We start from the raw sequence: 26,194 nt of genomic DNA, 5'->3' as shown, positions 1-26,194 counted from the left end.
AATAGTGCATGGGTGAAGCACCTGCCCATGAGAAATCACGGCATGGCATCTCCGAACAGTTTTGGACCAATGGAGATACAGTCTCCGTGATGAGATCCAAGTTGTGTCACTTCTCCTGCTCAGAAGACAAGGTAACACCTGAAATATGCATGCTTGTCCTGAAAACATACATATGTATGCTTGTCCTGAGCTCTATTTCGGCAGCCTGGAGAAAACGGGAGGTCGTACCAGAGGCAGCCTGGAAGCAGAATCTGACGCATTATTAATTTTAGTGAGATGAGGATTTGACAGGCCAGGGGTAAATTCAGTGTTCTAGCACTGGTACCTCTTGCGTTGCGCTCTGCTTTTTACGTCACTTGGCACCCAGGTACTGAAGCCTGTTCTCTTTGTATGGCTGAAAACCCTGTTTTAATAGAAGCGCTAATACCCAACTCGTCTACATGACGGTGCCGGGAGAGCCCGAGAACGGTGGAAAGACCATCACCCCTCACCCACAGCAGCCCCGTTGGCACCCGCAGCTCTCTGGACCATTTAGCAGCTCTCTGGACCATTAAGCACCGAGAAACTCGGGGCTGTGACCCGGGAGCTGCCGGTAGGAATGGATAAAATCACCGTTTCGTATGTTGGCGTGTGAGCACTTGGAGATTTCACTGCTCTCGGCGGTCTCTACCAACTGGTCCTGTTGCACCTGGGCTCTACCTGCAGACACTGACAGGGAGATGAAGAAAAGCCGTCGGAAGTGTTTTTACATTGGATGTTTTTTCCCAAAACAAAGGGCACAGCAGCAGTCAAGCCAATACGGAGAAGAATTTTAAGAGGATATAAAGGTGTGTAGTAGTTGAAATGTCCATTAATATTTGCTGGAGAGAGGTGAGCGGAAAAGAGAAATGGATTGGTGAAGTCACTGAAGAATGGAAAGCTACGGGATTAAGCCAAGCGAAGAGAGGAAGAAAAGTAGGAAAGGGGAAGGACAGACTGCACGAATTCACTGAAGGACAGAGAGTAAAGCAAGGAAAGAATAACGACTAGACAAAGAAAAAAGCGGTGAGTGTTCCCAGGGAATACTTTATGGACCAGAGGGAGGGAGGGCTGGAAAGATAGTTCGGGAGAAGAGTTTTGTGAAGAACCGACCAGACAGGAGGGCAACATCGAGGAATATGCACGTCCACCCCAGGGGGCTGCCCCGGCCACTACGGTCTCCAGCCAGCAACCCTGTGCACAGATCAAAACCGCAGTCAGTGCCACCAGCCCCGCTCCCCGACAGGGCCGCAGCCGCCGATCCGCTTCCCGGCGCCCCTCTGCCCCCACGAGCCCCGACTCTCTGCTCCTGGCTGGTCTCCTCCTCTCCGCCTCCTCTGCCTTCCTCTCCCTCCTCCCCTGTCCTCCTCCGACAAATCCGCCCCGGGGCTGGGAGAGGTGTCGTCGCCTCCCGGGTTCCCCTCGGGTGCTGGTTGGAGGCGGAGGCCAGGCGACAGCGGCGGCAGAGCGGCGGCGGTCCGTGCTCTGCACTGTGGAACCGGTTGGGCCGGGCTGGGTGGCAGGGATGGTGTAGGTATCGAGGATCTTCAGATTGACAGGCCATGTGTTTCTTACACCGCCATCGTCTCTTCCCTCACATCTCTCTTTTGGTACGTGGAGACTCCTGAATTGTCCTCCAGGGCAAGCGCTTGCGAGAATGGTCGAGGGGCACGAGAGGCAGAACATCCCTCCGGGCTCAGTGCCCTCCGGGCTCAACCTCTCCTGGCCTTTCCCGTGGAACATCCCTGCTAGCAGCAGGAGCACTTTTGCTAGGGACAAAGACCACTTGTGTTTTTGTCGGGAGCTGTGCCACGGGGAGGGAGTGCATGGGAGAAACACCTTCCCCTGGGAAAACTCGGACGTGTCATAACCCCTCGCACTTGCTTTGGGATTCATGGAGATGCAGTCTCAGTAAGCGAGTTCTGCTGTGTCCCTCGTCCAGCTCTTCTTACTCAGAGGACCAGGGAACAGCCTCTCACACCTGAACTGGATGTACTGGAATCTGCACATTTGCAGCAGGTTGAGGGGCACTCAGAGGCACATTCAAAAATTTCATTCTCTTTCCCATCTCTGTCACCTCCGTAGGACATAAATGACCACCAAAGCAGGGTGTGATCTATTGCCATGTGCACTGGAAAACCCAGGTCATCTCCTCAGGGCATTTATCACAGACCTGCCATCCGCTCTTGGCACTCACAATAGAACCACAACTTCCAGCACTGGCTTCTCACCCGGCACACAGAGATTCTTTTGCCTTCCTTGGAGAGACCGAAGAACTAGGCAGGGTGTGTCTGTTTGCATTGCACAGACAAGTCTTGAGTACACACCTGCTGTTGGTGTGGGGAGATGACCCTGAGCAAGAACAATTGCCATCAACCTCCTGGGGAGACCTTGAAGTTATGTGGGACAAAGAGTGTCTCGGTGTCACATTGCATTTTACAGTTCTAAATCCTGGCAAAGCCCATGCGTGCAGCTCTGGGATGTGCTTCTCTTGGACAGAGCTCCACGTTCCCATCTCTCAGGCGGTGGGGCATCTCAGATAGTGGCAGAGCAGGTGGCACCCCACAAGGGCTTAGGTGCATCCAGGCTCCTGGCGCGGCAGCAGGAACCCCAGGAGATACTGCCCCTGCTACCATGAACTGTCTGTGTCTGTGTGCAAGCGAAGGACTCGTGTGTCTGAAAACCCTCCTGTGACCGAGCAGGGAGCCCCCGCCAGAGCACAACTGACTCTTGGCCAACTGGTCATCCACCAGGACCCCAGAGGCCATTTTCCAGCGCTGCTATGCAGAATATCATTCCCAGTCTGTCCGGACATTCGGGGTTGCCCCATCACAGGGACAGAATCTGGCACTTCCCCTTGTTGAACTTCCTCTGGTTGAGGATTGCCCAAACCTCTGATTTGAGGTCTCTCTGCGGGGCCTCCGTCTTCCAGGAGGCCCTGGAGTGTTACAATGGCCCCTTGATTGCTTGGGAATGTGCAATGTTCTGTGTTCCATATGTTATGTGAGGCCCCATATTGTCACAATGATACTGAAATGAGAGAGGATCTCCATCCTTAATGGCTTCGTAAATCAGAAGTTTTTCTTAGATAAAAATCCTAATCAACAAAGGGGTTTGCTTTCTTGGCATGGTAGCAGTCTTTTCTTTTCTTTTAAGACTACAATTAGTTGTAGGAGAGAGAATGTAGATGATACATGGAAACTAATAGAGAGTGTATCATATGCCCATCTTCAAGAAATTAGCTTACAGGCCTCAGAAAACTTGTTTAATAAGAGATTGTTCTTTTAAGAAGAAAGTCAATTATACATTGTTTAAGCAAATGGGAAGTTCTAAGACACGTCTTAGCTGGTCCTAAAGCATTTAGTTTAGGGGTTAGGGGTCGGATAGATCAGAGACGCTACGAGGCCTGCTAAGGGAGAAGACCACTCTGTGAAAAGGACTGCCCCTCCCAGAAGAAATGGACGCTAGATGGCAGTCTTGCTCCACGAATAAAATCCAAGAGGCTATTTGACCCTAAAATCATAAGAGAATTTTGGACTGCTTGTGAAGGGGAGGGTCTTTCAAGTATCACTGTATTTATACTCCGAAATTTATACTGATTCTTTGATTCATGCATGGCAGAGTACCCCCATGAATCCCCAGCTGGCATATTAAAGAAATGTTCGATCCAATGGTTTCTGGTCATGGGGTTTAATTCTTTTGTTTTATCCCTTTGATTCCAATCCCTTTGATTCCATGAAGTTCCAAAGATATCCCACGGTTTGTTTAATTCCCTGAGGTCCCGCACATCCCAATGATGTCCCTTAAGTCCCTGGTTTCTGTAGTTTCCCAGGGAACATTTGCTTCTATGATGCAGGGCAGTGCCACGACGGCCACTTGATTCCGTGAGTTCCCCCAGTCTCCCAGCAGTCCTTTGGTTCCATGAGACCCTGCAATGTTGCAGTGGGTTGACCTTACCTGGATGCCAGGTGCCCACCAAGCTGCTCTATTGCTGCCCTTCCCAGCCAGACAGAAGAGACAGAATAAGATGGAAAATTATTTCTACCTTGAGATCAGGCACTTTACTAAAGCAAAAGTCAAAGTTTGCGCATGCATAAGTGAAGAGGAAAATAAAAAGATTTTCTCTCTACTTCCTGTCAGCAGCCATACCTGGCCACTTCATGGGAAGCAGTGCTTCACCACACAGAGAAGCCGCTCAGAAGGCATGTATTGTAAAAAAATGGATTTTCCCCCTTTCCTGTTCCTTTCCTGAGCTCTTGTAGCTGAGCTGACGCCATATATTCTGCAATGTCCCTTTGGTCCATTTGGCTCAACTGACCTGTCTGTATCGCCTCCCATGATCTTGCCCCCGATTCAGGGGACGAAGATGCTGCACCAGCCCTGCTCAGCAGTTGCCAAAGCACTGGTGTGATTAACCCCTTTGTAGCTCCCAATGCAAAGCACAGCACTGTGACGCCTGCAGTGAGAAAATGAACTCCAGCTCAGACAGACCCAAGACACGTGGGATTCTGAAATGTCTCAGGGTTCCTTTGGTTCCACGATGCCCCTCTCAGACCTGGCAGTAGAAAAATAAATCAAAAAATTGAGAAGAAATCATCTTAAAGTCATGCTAAGCCTGTCTTCTACAGTCCAGAATCTATATATGTGTGACTGCAGATACTTGGGATGAGGGTAGATGCTCAGAGGAATTCATGGGTTTGATCTAGGAAACCTGCCCCAAAGTTTTCACTGCCTTTTCCTCCTTGGACATTTTCCTGATGCCCGGAGGAAGCTCATGTCCAATAGCAGCTCCATCCCCCACTTCCTCCTCCTGGTTGCAGCTCTTGCACTTCTGCTTCTTCCTGGGCATCTCCCTGGCTGCCCTCCTGGGCAATGACCTCATCCTCAGCGCCGTAGCCTGCCACCACCACCTGCACACCCCCCAGGGACTTCTTCCTGCTCCACCTCTCCCTCACACACCCGGGCTGCATCTGCATCACTCTCCCCAAAGCCATGGCCAATTCCCTCTGGAACACCAGGGGCATGTCCTACTCAGGATGAGCTGCACAGGTGTTTTTTGCTTTTCTTCTTGATCACAGTGGAGCTTGCCCTCACCATCATGTCCTATGACCACTACGTGGCCATCTGCAAAGCCCTTCAAAACAGGACCCTCCTGGTCAGCAGAGCTTGTGCCCACGTGGCAGCAGCTGCCTGGGCCACTGGGAAGCGGGTCTGGCCCTGGGGCTGCAGGAGCTGCCGCCTGAGCTGATGATCTCCTGAGCAGTCCAGACATGCAGTCACTGTCCCTGTCCTCTATTGCCTCCCTTTCTTGCTGCAGGACCAGAAACGACTGTGCTGTTCTACTGGGCTGGGGCGGGGCAGGGAGATGGGGGGACCAGGGAGGGGTTGGTCTGGGCAGTTCCAGTGACTAGAAAACCCCAATGTTCATCTGAAGTGTAGGAGTGGGCAGGGTGGGAGCATTACAGGGCTGAGGTGGCTCCAGGCTCTGGGAGTGGTAGCAGGAGCCCAGGGAGACACTGCCCCTGCTGCAATGAACTGCCTGTGTGTGTGCCAGGGAAGGACTCTTGTCTCTGAACACCCCCGTGTGTGCATCAGTCCAGCTCAGGATTGGACACCGCTCAGAGCCCTGACACATTTCTCTGTGTGACTCCAGGAAAACTCCCACTGTACCAGGGAGTTACCAGATCCTTTGCTGTCACCCTCCTGGTGTCCTGTGTAATGATGAAACTAGAAAAGGTGATCATCATACCCTGGTAATTTTCTAAGAGGAGAAATGTCACTGCTGGAAAGAAGTGTCACTGAAGAGGTGCGAAGAGGGAACATCATTGTTTCCTTCAGTCTGTTCCACAGCAGGTTCCCCTGGAGCCCCAGGGACACCTGCGGGGAATCCAGAGGGGCAGAGAAAGGGCTGCCTTTGGCTCTTGCTGTGCTGCTCAGCTGGGCCGGGCTCCTGGCACACAGGGAAATCCTGGCAAGCGGGCAGCACTGCAGAGAGACAGCTCTGCCCAGGAGCAGCTCCTCTGCACAGCCCAGCAGGGCCGAGGGCACTGCCTGAAGGCACGAGAGAAGAGAAGAAAGGCAAAGGGAGGTTAAAGGCAGCAGAAAGATGGGAGGTATTCAGCTGAGACACAACTTGGGGATACAACTTCACACTCCTCTGCAGAGTGAGTCTACAGGTGCAGGGCAATGTCGCTTGTGTTCCTGGAGGAATCTCCTAAAGCTACCACATGCCACAGCCTTGCACATCTGTCAGGACTCTCCCAGTTTCTCTGTTGCGCCGGAGGAGGATGTTCTCCAGGGCAGGCCTTCCCTGCAGCACCGTCAGGGACAGCACAGGTGGGCTCCTTCTCCCAGGGATGGCTGCGGGGTGGGAAGGTGGGGGTGCAGCCAGGGATGCCCGGGGCTGTCCTGCAGAGCAGGGTCCCTGTGCTCCGGGGTTCTTTGTGCCAGGGCAGGGACTTTGCTGCCTGCTGGGGTCAGGTCTCATCCTACCTGGGTAGTTGCCCACCCCTCTGCAGGGAGAAGCTGTCGGTGGGTGGTGAGAACCCCAGCAGGAGCCAGGCAGGTTCTTCCTGCCGTTGGATGAGGTGTGTGTGGTCAGGGCTGTGGGAGGTCAGGGCTGCTCCCAGATCCAGATCACACCAGCACATTTCCAAGAGCACTGACAAATGGGAAGGACAAAGCACAATTATTAGGAAGGAATGGAGCTTTTCTGAGTCAGTGTTTTCAGTTTCCTACTCCTGAGGAATCTGGGGGTTGAGAAATGGAAAAGGAGCTCCCATGTTGGACAAGTCACTGAGACTCCTGAGCTGGAACTTGGAATGCACAAGTGCTTCTGTAAGCAACTTCCTAAAGTGCTTTCGGCCTCTGCTCTGCTTTTGACAGAAGCAGCATCACTTCTGCTGGACCCATCTGTTTTTTCTTTATCTGCCCTTTTCCACCTGCAAAAAGAAAAGTTGCCCAGTCAGTGTGCTGCAAACAGGCAGGTTTCTCTCAGGCCACAGTGAGTGCACAGACATTCGGATGGAGTGGTGACAGGGAAGTCATGAATGGATTTCTGATGTTGAGTCTACTGTTTTGAAATCAGAAAATGTGGTGTTGAAGTCATCGTTAGCCTTTGAGAGGGAAACAGGAGAAAAATCGGATAAATTTGTTGCTAAAAATGAGCTGCTTCAAACTGAGGTTGACCACCTTCAAAGTCTTGTTAAAATTTGGATGATTATGAAACAGTCAACTCACGGATTACCCCCATCAATACTAGACAATGCCCGCAGTATAAAGGCATAAAGCCCTCCCAGCCCCTCCAGGAACCCTCAAATCCCATCCCGGTCCCACCGGACACTCCCAACTTCCCCTTAAACCCTCCGAGGCCCCCAGACTGCCTCCCAGACCCACAAAAACCCACAAGATGCCCCCAAACCCCTCCCAGTTACCTCCAGCCCTCCCACGACCTTTCAAACCCTCTCCTAGTTGCCCCCTTCCCCTTGAGTATGCCCCCAAACTCTCTCCCAGTTCCTTCCCACATCCCTGACGATTCCCCAAATCCCCTCACAGCTGCCCCAATCTCCCCAACCTCCCTCCCAAACCCCCAAACTCCCCCAAACACCTTCCCACTTACCCCCTCGACCTCCAACCCCTTCTCAGCCTCCCCATTCCTTCCCAAAGCCCCTCCCAGTTGCCGGTCCGTCCCCCAGGCTCGGGTGAGGAGGTGCCCCAGGCTGACGGGCCCGCCCAGACAGGGGCGGTTCCAGCAGCACGTCGGGAGCCACCCCCTGCCCCGGAAGCTCCCGCCCGCCCTGGAACCACCTCAGCTGCCCCTGCAGGGGAGAAATCCAGGCCGGAGCAGAGCAGGGGGCAGGGCCGGGCTGGGACCTCGATGGACGGGGGCACTGGGGGAGCAGGGGAGAGACCAGGATGGGCTGGGGGGAGAGGGGAGACACTAGGATGGGCTGAGGGGGCACTGGGAGGGAGAGGGGAAAGTTTTTTGCCCCTTTCCTGGGCACTTGAACACCCTCTGCACCCCCGTTCCCGGCCGTGCCGGCTGTCCTTCCCCCCCAAGCCATGAAGAGGTTTTGGGGCTCCCTCGTGGGTCGCAGCCAATAGAACGGCTCTGCTGGAATGATGTCATTGCCAAATTCTGCTGGGCCCCTGTCCTTGTGCCGGTGAGTCACCCAATAGAACGTCGAAACTTCCGCGGGGGCTGCCGGGAGCGGGGCGGTGATGGCGGGGGAGGGGAGGATCGGGATTGAACCCGATTGGTCCCGATCGATCCCGGCCCCAGGGTCTCCCCCCGCCGCGCTGTTTTTCACGTGCGGCCCCAACGAGGCCATGGTGGTGTGGGGTGAGTTCAGGGGGTCCGGGGGCTCCTGGTGACCCCTCCGAATCTCCCCCAAGACTCTCAGGAACCGCCCAGATCCCCCCCAAGTCTCCTGGGGACCCTCCGCCTTTCCCCCTCGTCCCCCAAATCTCCTGTGCATCCCCTTAACCCTTGAAAATCTCCTGGGACCACCTCAGACCCCCAGACTCCCTCCTGTGGACCCCCAAACACTCTTCAGGACTCCGGGGTCCCTCCCGACCCCCTCCTACAGTCTTTTGGGTGTCACCGGCCCTTTACGGCGGATTCCTCAGTCCATTTTTCCACCCCGGACTGCTGGGGGTCCACCCCCCCAAGAAACTACTGGGAACTCCCCAGTGTCCCACCACGAGATTCCTGGGTCCCTCCCCCCCCCCCCAAACCCCCTGTGGGTGCCCCCATCCTTTCTTCCCCTCGAAAATATTCTTGGGGGTCCCCCAATGTCTCCTCCAGCCCCCATCCTGCCAGGGATGGATTTGGGGGGATCTCCTTCCCCTTCCCTCTGGCCCGAAAGCAAATGCCCTTCCTGTCCTTCTTCCTTCGCCCCCAGGCAGAAAAGAGAAGAGAAACAGCCAGTTGGCCCTGGCAGGTGTGGGTGTGTGCAGGCTGTGGTTGAGTGGTTGAGAAGGGAGAGGAGGGGGCTGGTGTTTGGGCCAAGTCCAGCAGGTGATGTCTTTTGTGTCTGGCAGTCCTTGGTCGGCTCCACGACCATCCAGCTGTCAGTAACCACGACATACCCATCAGCCCTTCTCTTCTTGGCTCCTACACTTGCCAACCCTAAGCTGCTCCTAAGTTCTCTTACTGTCAGTTCATAAAGAGGTCTTGTCAAGTGTTACTGATTTAGAAACTAAAGCCTGACATCTTTGTCTTTGCCAAAGATGTGTGTGAAAGGGCAGTGCTGTTGCAAAGCAGTGTTGAGCTTCACATTGGGTGACTTGGCAGCTTCCTCTGCATCACCCATGCACCCTGGGTTTCTTTGAAAAGTACTTTTCACTCCAAATGTGACACCACATTAGCCTGTAGGACATCCTGTCCCCAAATGGATAACTGTAAATATGAATAATAAAAAAGTGACCCCCTCCATTATTCAAGAAAAGCTTGTATCTCTGTACTAAAAGCATCCAAGGGTCACGTCCCCCAGTTTTCTATCTGACAAGGGTTTGGAGGGGCTGCTTTGTGCAGGGAACCCTTTGGGGGCCCCTTGCACATGGGTAGGGCTGCACTCTGGGGGTGTGGGGCTTTGGTTCTTTGGTTGCCAGGGGCCACTGTGAGTCACTGAGCCGGGGTGGGGACAATGGGCAGGGCTGGCTGGGACAGGCTGTGGCACCTGTGACATAAAAGGGAAGTGTCCCTGTGGGGCAGCTCTGCAGGGCCCATCAGGGGATGCTGCCCAGTGCAGCCTGTGCTGTGGGGAGCACGCACACAGGGAGAGGCTGGGCCGGACGAGGGCCAGGGCAGCAAGGTCGCCCCAGGGAGTGGGTTCTGCCCCTGCCTGCAGGGCCCAGCCCCTGGCAGGAGCGCCTTGGGCAGGCCCCGGTGCTGCTGCTGGGGCAGGGGGTGAGGCCTTACCACCTGCCAGCTGCCTGGGCCCCTGTCCTTGCTGCACCACATCCCTGAGGCTCCATCCCCGCTCCCCCAGCGCCAGCTCCCTCCTTCCCAGCCCCAACCAAGCCCTTCTCTGTGTCCTCCTGCAGCCCATGGCTTTCACAACATTCCTTTTGGTGCTTGTGCAAAGCATCATCCAGTTCCTGCAGGCGGTCAGGGAGGGGCTGCACAAGACTCAGTGAACTTGGAGGTCTTTTCCAAGCTGAAGGACTCTTGGATTCTGTGATTGTGTGCTGGATTCAGCTGGGTCCATGTTAGCAGCATTAGTTTGCTCCCAAAGTTTCCTTGCTGTCAGCTCTCGTGGCCTAAGGCTTGAGCTCCTTTAACTCCTTGTGCTGAGCTACTGATGGGAAACGAGAGGCCTCTGCGAGCAGATTCCTGGTGTTCCCTGTAGAACAGTGAGGGAGAAGGTGTAGTCAAGTGGGAAGAGGAGTACTGTTTGTGTGTGGCCTCCTATGTAGCCTTGGCGCCTTTGAGGGGCTTGAAGGAGAAAAGAGCTTTGTTAAAGTGAGAAGTGAAATAGTGTGTTGGCTGTGGGAATGGGAAGAGAAGAGGAATGGAGAATGGGAAGGGAAAGAGGAATGGAAAGACATCTGCTGATGCTTTCGTTTGTTATGTTTGCATGTAGCAGGGTGTGGTGGAAGAAAAAACCAATTGGGAAAGATATGTGGCATTGAGAAGCATCTATGGGAACTGGATGGACTTTTATACACTGGACTATTCATCCACCGGACTGACAGTTGTTCCCCAGTTTTACCCCAGTTTATTGCTGTATTGTCATGGAGTTTTATGTACCCCAGTTTACTGTTGAATTTTTATGAAGTTTGTTATACCTCCATATTGTTCCCCTTTCTCCCTCAGATTTTCCCGCCCAAAGTTGTTTGTCACCCTGTCCTCCCCTGCTTTCCCACTCCTCTGCCACTGATTGGCTACAGTTTGCTGCAGTGCAAAGAGAGCTCCCATTGGCCCTTTCTCCTGGAGACTCCGAAGTTCCACCCGCCTTTTCCCTGTCTCCCTATCACACTTTTCCCTGAGTTGTCAGTTCCATGCTCCTCCCCAGTTCAGAATCCTCCCCTCAGACTTACCTTATTTAAAACCCTGTTGTCCCTGAATAAAGTGGCATTGCTGCACGAACCCTCGACTGTGCCAAGAACCGTTATTGCAGTGCTCGGTCCCATTTCCCATCCCCCCGGACCATGGCAAGTGGCGCCCAATGTGGGGCACAGTTGAGGACTCTCATATTGAGAGAACTCCTGTGTCCTCACCTGGGTTCAGGCGACGCCAGGAGAGGCGATCGTCCCCGCCGGTCCTCCTCAGCAGAGCGGACGACTGTGGGCTCAGCGGTAGCTGCATGGGTCGACGCACCAGACAGGTGAACTGCTGAGGACATTCCTCACCCTACCCTAACACCCACAGCCTGGCAGAACACCAAAGGGAGGACTTTCCATCAAGAGACTGTTGTTGAGACCCGACTAACATCAACATGGGACTCACACTCTCAACCTCCCAAAAATTTGTATACAGGTGCCTAAAAGACTTTGTAATAGAACACAGTCAACCCTTAAATAAAAAATTGGCAAAATCACTTGCCAGATGGCTCGACCGCAAGGGTCACCAGCTTGCCGAGGACACCAGCGTAGAGCAGTGGCAAGCCATAGGCTACAGCCTGATCATAGAATTGAATAGACTGCCAAGCTAGATAGAGCTAGAAGGAAGAGTATGCCAAGGTTTAGGTCAGTAAGGGGAAAGGGTAGGGGAAGTGGTGTTCAGATTGTAATTGCTAGGAGAAGGGCTAAGATAGGAGTAGATATAAATAAGTAAGGGGATGAAGTTGATGGACGAATTGGTTCTTTAATGAATAGCTTTACTCCATCTACTATAGGTTGTAAGAGGCCAAATGGTCCTACAATATTAGGCCCTTTTCGGGCTTGCATATAACTTAGAATCTTACGTTCAACTAGGGTAAGAAATGCTACGGCGATGAGGATGGAGAGAGCATAGGATATTGATATAATAAAGTAAGTGAGGGTTAAGTGAATTGTCATGTGATTTGTGTTGGAGCTAGGGAGAGGATTTGAACCTCTGGGTAAAGGGCTTAAGCCTTCTGCATTTGCCAAGCTCTGCCACGCTAGCGGTCCTTTTCTAGGAGGGAGTTATGGTGAAGCTCTTAGTAATTTAGTTGGGTTCATTACTGGGTGCGAAGGCGTGCTTGTGGCATAGGCCTTACTTCTTCGGTCCTTTCGTACTAGAAGGAGTTGTAACATAGATAGAAACCAACCTGGATTACTCCGGTCTGAACTCAGATCACGTAGGACTGTTAATCGTTGAACAAACGAACCCTTGGTAGCGGTTGCACCACTAGGATGTCCTGATCCAACATCGAGGTCGTAAACCTCCTTGTCGATGTGGGCTCTTGAAGGAGATTGCACTGTTATCCCTGGGGTAGCTAGGTTCATTAATCAATTATATTGGGTCTGGTTGCTATTAGCACGTTGATGGGTAGTTCTTGGTTAAGATGGATTGTCTGGTATTTGGAGGTTGAGTTTGTCTCCAAGGTCGCCCCAACCAAAAAATGCACACCAGCAAAATCCCGGGGAGTGGGCCCTGTGGGTGAGTATTAGTTTATGGGAGTGGTAGCAGATTTTAAAGTTCCACAGGGTCTTCTTGTCTTATGGGGTTATTCCTGCTTTTGCACGGGAAGATCAATTTCACTGATTATCTGTAGGAGACAGCTAAGACCTCGTTAAACCATTCATACAAGTCCCGATTTATGGGACAATTGATTGCGCTACCTTTGCACGGTTAGGATACCGCGGCCGTTGAACAAATTGTCACTGGGCAGGTTTCACCTTTAATACTTGGTTTGCTAAAGGCTATGTTTTTGGTAATCAGTCGGGCCTTGGATTTGCCTAGTTCCTTTTACAGATTTTAATCATCTTTGGGGGCGCTCCATAGGTGGGTTAACAGAGTTTTGGGTATAAGGTCTTGTTAAGGTTAAAAAATATCCTGTGGATTGTTAATAATGTTGTAATGTAAGCTTGCGCCATAGAGGGGATCCCTAGTTACTTATTTTAGCATAAATTCTCTTATTTAATATAAGTTGGCCTATTGGGGAAGAGGGAGTCATAAGGAAGTTTAGATTTTTTTTAGGTGAGGAGCTTTGAGGCATTCTTTAATGGTGGCTGCTTGAAGGCCCACAGTTAAGCTGTAATTGAATTTATCCGCTAGGGGAGAGTGTATTCTTTTTTAAAGAAGCTGTACCTCCTTTAAATAGCCCTTAATTCGCTTCATGTGGGTTGAGTGTAGTCCTGGGAGGTGAATTAAGAGGGAACTAAGATTCATTTCATAGGGAACCAGCTATCACCCAGCTCGATTGGCTTTTCACCACTACTAACGAGTCTTCCCACTCTTTTGCAACAGAGACGGGTTTGCTCAGTAGATAGCTGCTCGTGAGTAGCTCGCTTGGGTTTCAGGGAAGCAAGCTTAAATTGGCGTTTTGCTTGGGTAATTTCTCGCTAAATCATGATGGAAAAGGTACAAGGGTTGGTCTTTGCTATTTATTGCTTGGTTTGTCATTACTATTTCATTCTTCCCTTACGGTACATGATCTCTATTGCGTCATGAGTTTACCTTCCTATCGCCTATACTAGGTTGAGTGAGAGAATGTTTTGATTTAATGGGTGGTATTAACATAGTTTATATGTAATCTGGTAGAAGAGCTAGAGTTAGGCTTCAAGGCGATCTGATATGAAACAGATATCTTTCAGGTGTAAGCTGAATGCTTTAGTTATAGCTACGCCTTGGTAGACTAAGTGCACCTTCCGGTACACTTACCTTGTTACGACTTGCCTCATCTCTAGCTTAGGGGTTTATTATAAATAAAATTAATCCTAGCTTGTGAGGAGGGTGACGGGCGGTATGTACGTGCTTCAGAGCCAGCTTAAAGGAGGCATTATTATCCTGCTTTACTGCTAAATCCGCCTTTTAGGAGTGATTTCACACTCCTGGTCGTGAGGTATTCTATGCTAGAAAATGTAGCCCATTTCTACCATCTCATGAGCTATACCTTGACCTGTCTTATTAGTGGGATGTTGCTGTTGTGCCCACTGTTAAACCCTCAGTTTAGGGGTGGGCTGACGACGGCGGTATATAGGCTGATTTGGCAAGGGATGGTTGGGTGTATCGTGGGTTATCGGTTATAGAACAGGCTCCTCTAGGGTGGGTTTGGAGCACCGCCAAGTCCTTAGAGTTTTCAGCGTTTGTGCTCGTAGTTCTCAGGCGGATGCTTAAGTGGTGAAAGCATCGGGATTTAGGACCAGGCATAGTGGGGTATCTAATCCCAGTTTGTGTCCTGGCTTTCGTGGAGTTTTGTTGATCATGAAGCTAAGATCATTTCTATGGGAGTATTGGATGCATCTTGTGCTTATAACAGCTTGGTTACATTTCAGTCTTAGTTGAAGTGATAATGAAAAACCACTCTTTACGCCGTATAAAGTTAATTTGGGTTTCTTGTGTGACCGCGGTGGCTGGCACAAGATTTACCAACCCTGGTAAGTTGCTTTAACTAAGTCAAGTTTACACTTATTGCTTAATATTGATTACTGCTGAAAACCCGTGGGGGTGTGGCTAGGCAAGGCGTTTTGGGCTACAATTGGAGTGGTGTGCCTGATGCCTGCTCCTGCCGTCTTTTTAAGGTGCTGAGGGCATTTTCACTGGGATGTGGATACTTGCATGTATATATTTGGCAAGAACTAACTGTAAGGTTAGGACTAAGTCTTTTTTGTCCATGGGTATGTGTAATAGCCGTCTTAACATCTTCAGTGTTATGCTTTATTGTAAGCTACAAGGACTAAGGCTGTTTTAGGCATAGTGATTATTATTGGGGCTTGTTTTAGTTGTAGTAATAGTTAACATTGATTTAGGACTTGTTTAGTGGTTGGAGAAGTAGTTCAAGTGGATAACAAAAATGTGTTGCTGAGAGGTTAGAAGGGTAGAAAGGGGTGGGATTATAGTGTTGTGGGTGGGTTTGTTAAGGTTTTATGTTCTTGTAGTTGAAATTACAACAATGGTTTTTCAGGCCAAAGGTCTTGGATAGAAGCCAAGCAGGAATTGTTATGACGTACTTTATACTATTTTTAAGTGTTAGTTTTATTTTGGGAGGACTAGCAGTTGCTTCTAATCCTTCTCCATACTATGCAGTAGTGGGGTTAGTGTTGGCGTCTATTGTAGGGTGTGGATGGTTAATGAGTTTGGGGGTGTCTTTTGTATCACTAGTGTTATTTCTGGTATATTTAGGTGGGATGTTAGTGGGTTTTGTGTATTCGGTCTCAATGGCAGCAGATCCATTTCCTGAAACTTGAGGGGACTGGCAGGTTGTTGGGTATGGTGCTGGGTTAGTTTTAGTGCTGGGGGGTGGGGTGTTTATTATAGGGCTATCTGAGTTAGAGTGGTTAGGGATGAACACGGTGGATAGTGGGGGTGTTTTATCTGTTCAGTTGGATTTTGAGGGAGCGGCTATGTTTTATTCTTGGGGGGGTGGACAATTTTTAATTGCGGGCTGGGGTCTGTTGCTGACGTTGTTTGTTGTGTTAGAACTTGTACGAGGGTTGTCTCGTGGGGCAATTCGGGCGGTTTAAGGTGGTGTGGTTCAGAGAATAGTTTAATGAAAATGCCAGCTTTGGGAGTTGGTGATAAAGGTTTGATTCCTTTTTTTCTGAAGGGTTGGAAAAAAGTTTGGGACCAACTGTTAAAGGCCTATGTGGGTGGAATATTAGTTAGAGTAGTAGAGGCGATTAATTGGGGAGGTGAGAGGGTGAAAGGAAATGATGGGGTAAATTAAAGTGTAAACAAACAAATGAACAAATGAATGATGAAAGGAAATGCTGGGGTAAATTAAAGTGTAAACAAACAAATGAACAAATGAATGATGAAAGGAATTGATGGGGTGTCCTAGTTAGGACAGCTGAGATCAGTTCATCATGGTGGGTGTAACCCAAAACTGTATTCTATAGCCTTCCATGTCATTTCCCAGAAACTAGACTATTGTTGTCAATAGACTATTCGCACCCTCTGCCCATAGAGCCTGACTCCTCAGGCTATAAACTAGGTGTTAAGAGGCCTGTGAGATAGGAGGATGTTTCTGTCCTCACACCCTTTGTGGAACTCCCCACCCTGAGGGGAGCACTGAACATTCCTGCCTGAACTGGAGGATATATAATCTTGGAGTTTTGGAACATTTTTCAACCCACTCGTGGGATCCAGAGGACGGCTGCAGCTCATCGCTCTCAACCAGACTTAGACCACCACTGGACTGCGATCACCAGTTCTGGCCAGACTGCAGCAGCTCTCCCACCAGCAGGTTCTTCCCCTCTCCCTTTACTTTGGACTCAAACAGGGCCCAAGGAACACCACTTTGTTCAGGCCCCAGGGCACTGGGTTATACATTTGGGTTTTTGTGGGTTGAGACCAATTGTTGGTTTGTATTATTGTACTTACTGCATCATTTTAATAAATTGTTATTCTGACTTATAATCTCTCCTTTGAGTTGAGTTCATTCCCCCTGATGGTTAACTTTTAAACCAGCACATTTTGGCGCCCAGCGTGGGGCAGAGAGAGAGAAGTCAGAATCACAATTTCATTTTAAGCATTTGTCTATTTGGATATAGAAACTCCCTGATCACCATGTTGTTTGATGCACTCACATGGATGTTGTATTTGAGCCTGTTCCTATTTCCACAGATGGGGTATTATTTGCCTGTTTTGATGCTCTCTTTAAGACCAGGGAGAGGGATCCAAATTGTTTTATTAGTATATTATGTTTATGTCATTCTAACATCAGAAGCAATGAGTTTCATTGTAAATGTGTATTCAGTCCTGTTTGCCTGTCCTGGTTTGGGTTGCTACCTCTGGGGCCTCATTAAAAATCGTACCCAGCTTTTTGGAGGAACAAGGGTGGATGGTTTCCAGCCTCCCACCTCCTTCTTCCCCTTCAGACCTGCTACAACAGTTTTTGAAAATATTGAGTTCCCTTTTGATGTTAAGGACAGCATAATGTTATTGTTAGTGTTGCTCTGTCTGCTCTGTACTGTGTACACCATGTTTAGGGTCAGAAAAGTGCCTTTTAGGGAGGTTGTTTGGACACCTGCCCTGGGAGCAGATAATGCTGAGTGGTACGGGAAGTGGGAGGACATCAGCCAGTATTTGGAAAAGTTTTCTCCTCCAATGATCTGGAAATTCACCCCTGAACAACTGCAGGATCCTGTTAGCATGATAAGACTGGTGAAGGAAAAATACTCTGGCAGCTCCAGAGACGGCCAGCTCACAGCAACCTGCTGGGCCCTGGCCACTGCCTACCGGGCACTACTTGACATGGTACAGCACTGTCAGGGGGAGGAGAGAAGGAGCAAATCCGCAGACACCACGTCCACCCAAACCACAGCTGAGTCAGAGGGAGAAAGAAATAAACCAACCAGCACCGTGTCCACACAAACCATCGAGGAGCCAGAAGAACAAGCAAAACCAATAGCAGTCGCCCCTGTCCAGAAAAGGAAATCAAAGACTAAATCAGTCCGTATAGCAAATGATGACGAAGAGGCGGGACCTTCACATCCACCGGAGGAGACAGAGCCAGAAATAATCACTCGGTCCCTATCCCTGGGTGAGCTACGTGAGCTCCGGAGAGAGTTCACACGACAGGCGAACGAGTCCATTCTGACCTGGCTGCTCCGAATCTGGGATGCCGCAGCTAACGATACGATCCTAGATGGGAGTGAAGCCAGACATCTGGGATCCCTGTCTCGAGATGTAGTCATTGATCAGGGGATTGGAAGGAGGCAGGAAACTCTCAGCCTCTGGCGGCGACTGTTGTCCAGTGTGAGGGAGAGATACCTTTGCAAGGAGGACCTCCACGTACAGCAAGGACAGTGGAACACGATGGAACAAGGTATCCGGTGCTTAAGGGAGTAAGCTGTACTGGAGATAATCTTTTCAGAGGATGAAAGATTCCCTAAGAGTCCAGATGGCGTACAGTGCACATCCCAGATGTGGTTAAAGTTTGCACGACTCGGGCCAGAAATGTATTCCCGCTACTTAGCAACGCTGCAATGGAGGGAGGGAGAGGACAAGGTGGGAGCATTGGTTAGTAAACTCAGGATTTATGAAGACACTGTCACCACCCCATTACGAGCCCACATCTCATCTGTGGAAACCAAACTGGCTGAACACGTCCGAAACCTGGAAGAGAAAATTGAAGAGGGACACCAGAAGCTAAGAGAAGAAATTAAGGAAGGGATTTCCCATATCTCGCCAGGACAAACAAGAGTCTCTGCTATTGGGAGCCAGCGTCCCCCAGCTAAGGAGAGAAGGTACACTCCACGTGGCGATCTATGATTTTACCTCCGTGAGCACGAGAAGATATGAGGAAGTGGGATGGGAAACCCACCTCTTCCTTAGCAACCCGGGTACGTGAACTGAAAAGAGGAACAAATACCATAAAGAACTCTTAAAGAGTAAACGTTGCTCCAGTCTCTCGTGGGCAAGACTCCAGACGGTACAGGAATGATCCTCTTGAAGGGACCTCCAGGTCATACCCACAAGAAGAGCACAATGAGTACCATGACCAGGACCAGGGGTGCCCTGCCTCTAGTCAGGTAGAGGAGAGGGACAATCGAGTCTATTGGACTGTGTGGATTCGGTGGCCTGGCACATCAGAGCCACAAAGATATAAGGCCTTAGTGGACACCAGCACACAATGTACTTTAATGCCATCAAGATACATAGGGGTAGAATCCATCTCCATTTCTGGGGTGACAGGGGGATCCCAACAGCTGACTGTACTGGAAGCTGAAGTGAGCCTGACTGGGAAGGAATGGCACAGACACCCCATCGTGACTGGCCCAGAGGCCCCGTGTATCCTTGGCATAGATTACCTGAGGAGTGGGTATTTCAAAGACCCAAAAGGACTTCGTTGGGCTTTTGGCATAGCTGCTGTGGAGACAGAGGAAATTAGACAGTTGAACACCTTGCCTGGTCTCTCAGAGGACCCCTCTGCTGTGGGACTGCTGAAGGTTGAAGAACAATTGGTACCGATAGCCACAGCAACAGTGCACCGTCGGCAATACCGCACCGACCGAGACTCTGTGACCCCTATACATAAGATGATCCGTGAACTGGAGACCCAGGGGGTGGTCAGCAAGACTCACTCACCCTTTAATAGCCCTATATGGCCAGTGCGTAAGTCCAGCGGAGAGTGGAGGCTGATGGTGGATTACCGTGGACTCAATGAAGTCACACCACCCCTGAGTGCTGCTGTGCCGGACATGCTGGAGCTCCAGTATGAGCTGGAGTCCAAGGCAGCCAAGTGGTATGCCACCATTGACATAGCCAATGCCTTTTTCTCCATTCCTTTGGCAGCAGAGTGCAGACCACAATTTGCTTTCACTTGGAGAGGTGTGCAGTACACCTGGAATCGACTGCCTCAGGGGTGGAAACACAGTCCCAGCATTTGCCATGGACTGATCCAGACTGCACTGGAAAAGGGTGAGGCTCCAGAGCACCTACAGTACATTGATGACATCATTGTATGGGGGAACACAGCGGGCGAAGTCTTCGAGAAAGGAGAGAAGATAATCCAGATTCTCCTAAGAACCGGTTTTGCCATTAAACGGAGTAAGGTCAAGGGACCTACTCAGGAAATTCAGTTCCTAGGAGTGAAGTGGCAAGATGGACGCCGCCTAATTCCAATGGAGGTGATTAACAAAATAGCAACCATGTCCCCACCAACCAGCAAGAAGGAAACACAGGCTTTCCTAGGCACTGTGGGCTTTTGGAGGATGCATATCCCCGAGTATAGTCAGATTGTAAGCCCTCTCTACCTTGTGACACGGAAGAAAAATGATTTCCAGTGGGGCCCCGAACAACAACAAGCCTTTGAACAAATTAAACAGGAGATTACCCATGCGGTAGCCCTTGGGCCAGTAAGGACAGGACAGGACGTGAAGAACGTGCTCTACACCGCAGCCGGGGAGAATGACCCTTCTTGGAGCCTCTGGCAGAAAGTGCCTGGGGAGACCCGAGGACGACCACTGGGATTCTGGAGTCGGGGATACAAAGGATCTGAAGCCAGCTATACACCAACTGAGAAAGAGATCCTGGTTGCCTATGAAGGAGTTCGAGCTGCCTCAGAAGTAATCGGCACCGAAGCGCAGCTCCTCCTGGCACCCCGACTACCAGTGCTGGGCTGGATGTTCAAGGGAAGAGTTCCTTCCACACATCATGCCACCGATGCCACGTGGAGTAAGTGGATCGCTCTGATCACGCAGCGAACCCAGATAGGGAATCCTAATCGCCCTGGGATTCTGGAAATTATCACCAATTGGCCTGAAGGTGAGAGTTTCGGACTATCCTCTGAAGAAGAGGAGGAGAAGGTGACACGGGCTGAGGAGGCCCCACCATATGACAAGCTACCAACAGATGAAAGGCGATATGTGCTCTTCACGGATGGCTCCTGCCGCATTGTAGGGACAAACCGAAAATGGAAGGCAGCTGTATGGAGTCCCACACGGCGAGTTGCAGAAGCGACCGAAGGACAAGGTGGGTCAAGTCAGTTTGCAGAGCTTAAAGCCGTTCAGTTGGCTTTGGATATAGCTGAACGAGAGAAGTGGCCAAGACCCTATCTCTACACTGACTCATGGATGGTGGCCAATGCTCTGTGGGGATGGCTGGAGCGATGGAAAAAGGCCAACTGGCAGCGCCAAGGGAAACCCATCTGGGCGGCGGAGATGTGGCAGGACATCGCTGGCCGGGTAGAGAAGCTGAGTGTGAAGGTCCGTCACGTAGACGCTCATGTAGGCAAGAAACGGGCTAATGAGGAGCATTGTAACAACGAGCAGGTGGACCGAGCTGCCAGGATTAAAGTCTCTCAGGTAGATCTGGATTGGCAGCACAAAGGAGAATTATTTCTGGCTCGATGGGCCCATGATGCCTCCGGTCACCAGGGGAGAGATGCAACATACAGATGGGCTCGTGACCGAGGGGTGGACTTAACCAAGGACATTGTCTCACAGGTCATCCATGACTGTGAGACATGTGCTGCCATCAAGCAGGCCAAGCGGGTGAAGCCTCTATGGTATGGTGGACGGTGGTCGAAGTACAGGTATGGGGAAGCCTGGCAAGTTGACTACATCACGCTCCCCAAAACCCGCCAAGGTAAGCACTACGTACTGACCATGGTAGAAGGAAGCACTGGATGGTTGGAGACATACCCCGTACCTCATGCCACTGCCCGGAATACCATCCTGGGCCTTGAAAAACAAGTCCTGTGGCGACACGGCACCCCGGAGAGAATTGAGTCTGATAATGGGACCCATTTCAAGAATGGCCTCGTAGACACCTGGGCCAAAGAGCACGGCATTGAGTGGGTGTATCATATCCCCTACCATGCACCAGCTGCTGGAAAAGTTGAGCGGTGCAACAGACTGCTGAAAACCACCCTGAAGGCACTGTGTGGGGAGACTCTCAAACACTGGGAGCTGCATTTAGCAAAGGTCACCTGGTTGGTCAACACCCGAGGTTCCATCAATCGAGCTGGCCCTGCCCAATCAGAACTTTTGCATACTGTAGATGGAGATAAAGTCCCTGTGGTACATATGAGAGGAATGTTAGGGAAGACTGTTTGGATTAGTCCCACCTCAAGCAAAGGCAAACCCATCCGAGGGATTGTTTTTGCTCAAGGACCTGGTTCCACCTGGTGGGTAATGCAAAAAGATGGGGAGACACGTTGTGTACCACAAGGGGACCTAATTTTGAGTGAGAATGGTCTGTAATGTTTCATTGTATATAAAGGGATAGATAGATGTATGTATATAAAGGGATATAGTTTTTAAAGGGGGTTAATTTGGGCATGACATGGATGGCATAGAATAAGGGGTGGATAATGTCCTAGTTAGGACAGCTGAGATCAGTTCATCATGGTGGGTGTAACCCAAAACTGTATTCTATAGCCTTCCATGTCATTTCCCAGAAACTAGACTATTGTTGTCAATAGACTATTCGCACCCTCTGCCCATAGAGCCTGACTCCTCAGGCTATAAACTAGGTGTTAAGAGGCCTGTGAGATAGGAGGATGTTTCTGTCCTCACACCCTTTGTGGAACTCCCCACCCTGAGGGGAGCACTGAACATTCCTGCCTGAACTGGAGGATATATAATCTTGGAGTTTTGGAACATTTTTCAACCCACTCGTGGGATCCAGAGGACGGCTGCAGCTCATCGCTCTCAACCAGACTTAGACCACCACTGGACTGCGATCACCAGTTCTGGCCAGACTGCAGCAGCTCTCCCACCAGCAGGTTCTTCCCCTCTCCCTTTACTTTGGACTCAAACAGGGCCCAAGGAACACCACTTTGTTCAGGCCCCAGGGCACTGGGTTATACATTTGGGTTTTTGTGGGTTGAGACCAATTGTTGGTTTGTATTATTGTACTTACTGCATCATTTTAATAAATTGTTATTCTGACTTATAATCTCTCCTTTGAGTTGAGTTCATTCCCCCTGCTGGTTAACTTTTAAACCAGCACACGGGGTAAATTAAAGTGTAAACAAACAAATGAACAAATGAATGATGAAAGGAAATGATGGGGTAAATTAAAGTGTAAACAAACAAATGAACAAATGAATGATGAAAGGAAATGTCTTTCTGGAAGGTACAGTTGGGTCTGGAAAAGGCCCTGCTGCTCTGCACCCTCAGGGGAGAAACCAGCTCCTGGGGGCTGTTGGATTCCATCCCACCGCATGGTCCATGGTTGGACCATGACACTGGTGAATGACTCGAACAGTGTATTGATGAAGTGTCATTTCTAAAAATGTAAACAACATAACAACTGAGTAACAGTGAAAATACAGACAATAATATAATCATGTCTATCCCCAGTGAGGAGATCTAAGTGGATTACAGTGATCATTTACTTGGAGTCAACAGCACTTGAGATAATCTTTTCCCGGTTGGCAGACCTAGTTTCCAAGTTTGGACAGGTGAACAGGTGTGTCCAATCGTATGGGCTCGGACAACGCAATGAATCTCAGGAATTTCTGCAAAATATAAAGTCTAGTACAACAGAACTTCTCATTTCAGAATTTTATAGTCTGGATTCATCTTTAACTCCTTCCCTTACTAATGAATCCCCAAACTAAACTAATCTCCACAATAAGCTTACTCCTAGGAACCTCAATCACAATTTCGAGTAACCACTGAATAATAGCATGAGTCGGCTTAGAAATTAACACTTTAGCTATTCTTCCATTAATCTCTAAAAGCCACCATCCACGAGCCATTGAAGCCTCTACTAAATACTTTCTAACTCAAGCAGCCGCATCTACGCTACTTTTATTCTCCAGCATGACCAATGCATGATTCTCTGGCCAATGGGACATCACCCAACTAACCCACCCCATATCATGTATACTACTAACTATTGCAATTTCAATTAAACTAGGCTTAGTCCCATTTCATTTCTGATTTCCAGAAGTTCTCCAAGGCTCAACTATAACAACATGCCTCCTACTAGCCACAGTCATATAATTTCCACCAACCACACTATTCTACCTAACATCCCCCTCACTCAACCCAGCTCTCCTATCTTCGATAGCTATTGCTTCCGCAGCCCTAGGTGGCTGAATAGGACTTAACCAAACCCAAACTCGCAAAATTTTAGCTTTCTCATCTATCGCACACCTAGGATGAATAACTATTATTCTCAACTATAACCCCAATCTGACTTTAATTACGTTCTATCTATATACTGTAACAACTTCCGCCATCTTCTTCATCCTTAACACAACCAATACCCTAAAACTATCCACTGTTATATCCACATGAACCAAAATTCCATCACTGACCACAATCCTTATGTTCACTCTCCTCTCCCTTGCAGGTCTTCCTCCCCTAACGGGATTCCTACCCAAATGGTTAATTATTCAAGAGCTCACAAAACAAGAACTAACAGTAGTAGCCACAGCTATTACCCTACTCTCTTTACTTGGACTTTTCTTCTACCTACGACTGGCCTACTGTGCAACCATCACACTACCCCCAAACTTCACTAACTACATAAAACAATGACAAACTAACAAACCAACTAACACCCTAACCACAACCTTTACCTCCTTATCAATTATACTCCTACCACTGTCTCCCATAGTACTCGCAATCCCTTAGAAACTTAGGTTATTTAAACCGAAGGCCTCCAAAGCCTTAAACAAGGGTTAATCCCTCTTAGTTTCTGTTAAGGTACACAGGGTACTAACCTGCATCTCCTGAATGCAACTCAGATGCTTTAATTAAGCTAGAACCTCCCCCTAGACAGATGGGCTTTGATCCCATAAAATTTTAGTTAACAGCTAAATGCCCCAACCAACAGGCTTCTGTCTACTAGATCCCGGCGCATGTTTAATGCACATCAATGAGCTTGCAACTCAACATGAACTTCACTACAGAATCGATAAGAAGAGGAATCAAACCTCTGTAAAAAGGACTACAGCCTAACGCTTCTACACTCAGCCATCTTACCTATGACTTTCATCAACCGTTGACTATTTTCCACTAACCACAAAGATATCGGCACACTTTACCTTATTTTTGGCGCATGAGTTGGTATAATCGGCACAGCCCTTAGTCTCCTCATTCGAGCAGAACTAGGACAGCCAGGCACCCTTTTAGGCGATGACCAAATTTACAATGTAATCGTCACCGCACATACCTTTGTTATAATTTTCTTTATAGTAATGCCTATTATAATCGGAGGGTTTGGTAACTGATTAGTACCATTAATAATTGGTGCCCCCGACATAGCATTTCCACGAATAAATAACATGAGCTTCTGACTACTTCCTCCATCCTTCCTACTTCTTCTAGCATCTTCTACAGTAGAAGCCGGGGCCGGAACAGGATGAACAGTATACCCACCCCTAACCGGAAATCTAGCCCACGCCGGTGCATCAGTAGACCTTGCCATCATCTCCCTTCACCTGGCAGGTGTCTCATCCATCCTTGGGGCAATCAACTTTATCACCACAGCAGTCAATATAAAACCACCTGCTCTCTCACAATACCAAACCCCTCTGTTCGTTTGATCCGTCCTAATTACTGCAGTTCTACTTCTCCCCTCCCTACCAGTCCTCGCTGCTGGCATTACAATGCTTCTAACAGATCGAAACCTAAACACTACATTCTTTGACCCCGCAGGAGGCGGAGACCCAATTTTATATCAACACTTATTCTGATTTTTTGGCCATCCAGAAGTCTACATCCTTATCCTACCAGGATTCGGAATTATTTCCCATGTTGTAGCCTACTACGTTGGTAAAAAAGAACCCTTTGGCTACATAGGCATAGTCTGAGCCATATTATCCATTGGTTTCTTGGGCTTTATCGTATGAGCTCACCACATATTTACAGTTGGAATGGACGTAGATACCCGAGCTTACTTCACATCCGCCACCATAATTATTGCAATCCCCACTGGCATTAAAGTCTTCAGCTGACTAGCAACCCTACACAGTGGAACAATCAAATGAGACCCGCCCATACTATGAGCCCTAGGCTTTATTTTCCTCTTCACCATTGGTGGACTAACAGGCATCGTTCTTGCCAACTCCTCCCTAGACATCGCCCTGCACGACACCTACTACGTAGTTGCACATTTCCACTATGTATTATCTATGGGGGCAGTATTCGCCATTTTAGCTGGCTTCACACATTGATTCCCACTGTTCACTGGCTACACCCTTCACTCTACATGAGCTAAAGCCCACTTTGGAGTAATATTCTTTGGGCTCAACCTAACATTCTTCCCACAACATTTCCTAGGCCTAGCTGGTATACCGCGACGATACTCAGACTACCCAGATGCTTATACCCTATGAAACACCCTATCCTCCATCGGCTCCCTCATCTCCATAGTAGCTGGAATTATACTAATGTTCATTATCTGAGAAGCCTTCGCATCCAAACGGAAAGTAGTGCAACCAGAACTTACCTCCACAAACATTGAATGAATTCACGGCTGCCCTCCTCCCTACCATACCTTTGAAGAACCAGCTTTTGTCCAAGTACAAGAAAGGAAGGAATCGAACCCTCATAAGCTGGTTTCAAGCCAACCGCATCAAACCACTCATGCTTCTTTCTTATGGGTTGTTAGTAAAATCATTACATAGTCTTGTCAAGA

General features: G+C 49.4%; 1 protein-coding gene, 1 long non-coding RNA gene and 1 pseudogene across 2 annotated transcripts in view; 2 read left to right on the top strand and 1 right to left on the bottom strand.

Annotated features, from left to right (window-relative positions):
• The window catches only part of LOC127468449 (uncharacterized), a 51,453-nt gene extending 36,189 nt beyond the window's left edge, over positions 1 to 15,264 (bottom strand). Inside the window, exon 1 of the long non-coding RNA XR_007903569.1 lies at positions 15,140 to 15,264. This is a non-coding gene — a long non-coding RNA (uncharacterized LOC127468449). The remainder of the gene's footprint in view (positions 1 to 15,139) is intronic.
• The window catches only part of LOC127468433 (uncharacterized), a 66,707-nt gene extending 44,908 nt beyond the window's left edge, over positions 1 to 21,799 (top strand). The window contains exon 2 of the mRNA XM_051781573.1: positions 19,723 to 21,799. Within this exon, the coding sequence (XP_051637533.1) occupies positions 19,723 to 21,798 (2,076 nt within the window). The 3' untranslated portion in view covers position 21,799. The remainder of the gene's footprint in view (positions 1 to 19,722) is intronic.
• A 1,337-nt stretch (positions 21,800 to 23,136) lies between these two features.
• Positions 23,137 to 24,186, top strand: LOC127468443 (NADH-ubiquinone oxidoreductase chain 2-like; annotated as a pseudogene).
• Positions 24,187 to 26,194: the final 2,008 nt, after the last annotated feature.

Source organism: Manacus candei, unplaced genomic scaffold (genome assembly GCF_025592945.1).
Source record: "Manacus candei isolate 608988 ecotype Guabito, Panama unplaced genomic scaffold, ASM2559294v1 h1tg000015l, whole genome shotgun sequence".
NCBI classification, from domain to species: domain Eukaryota; kingdom Metazoa; phylum Chordata; class Aves; order Passeriformes; family Pipridae; genus Manacus; species Manacus candei.
Note: the sequence above shows the minus strand (reverse complement) of the source record. Positions and strands in the feature narration are given on the sequence as shown.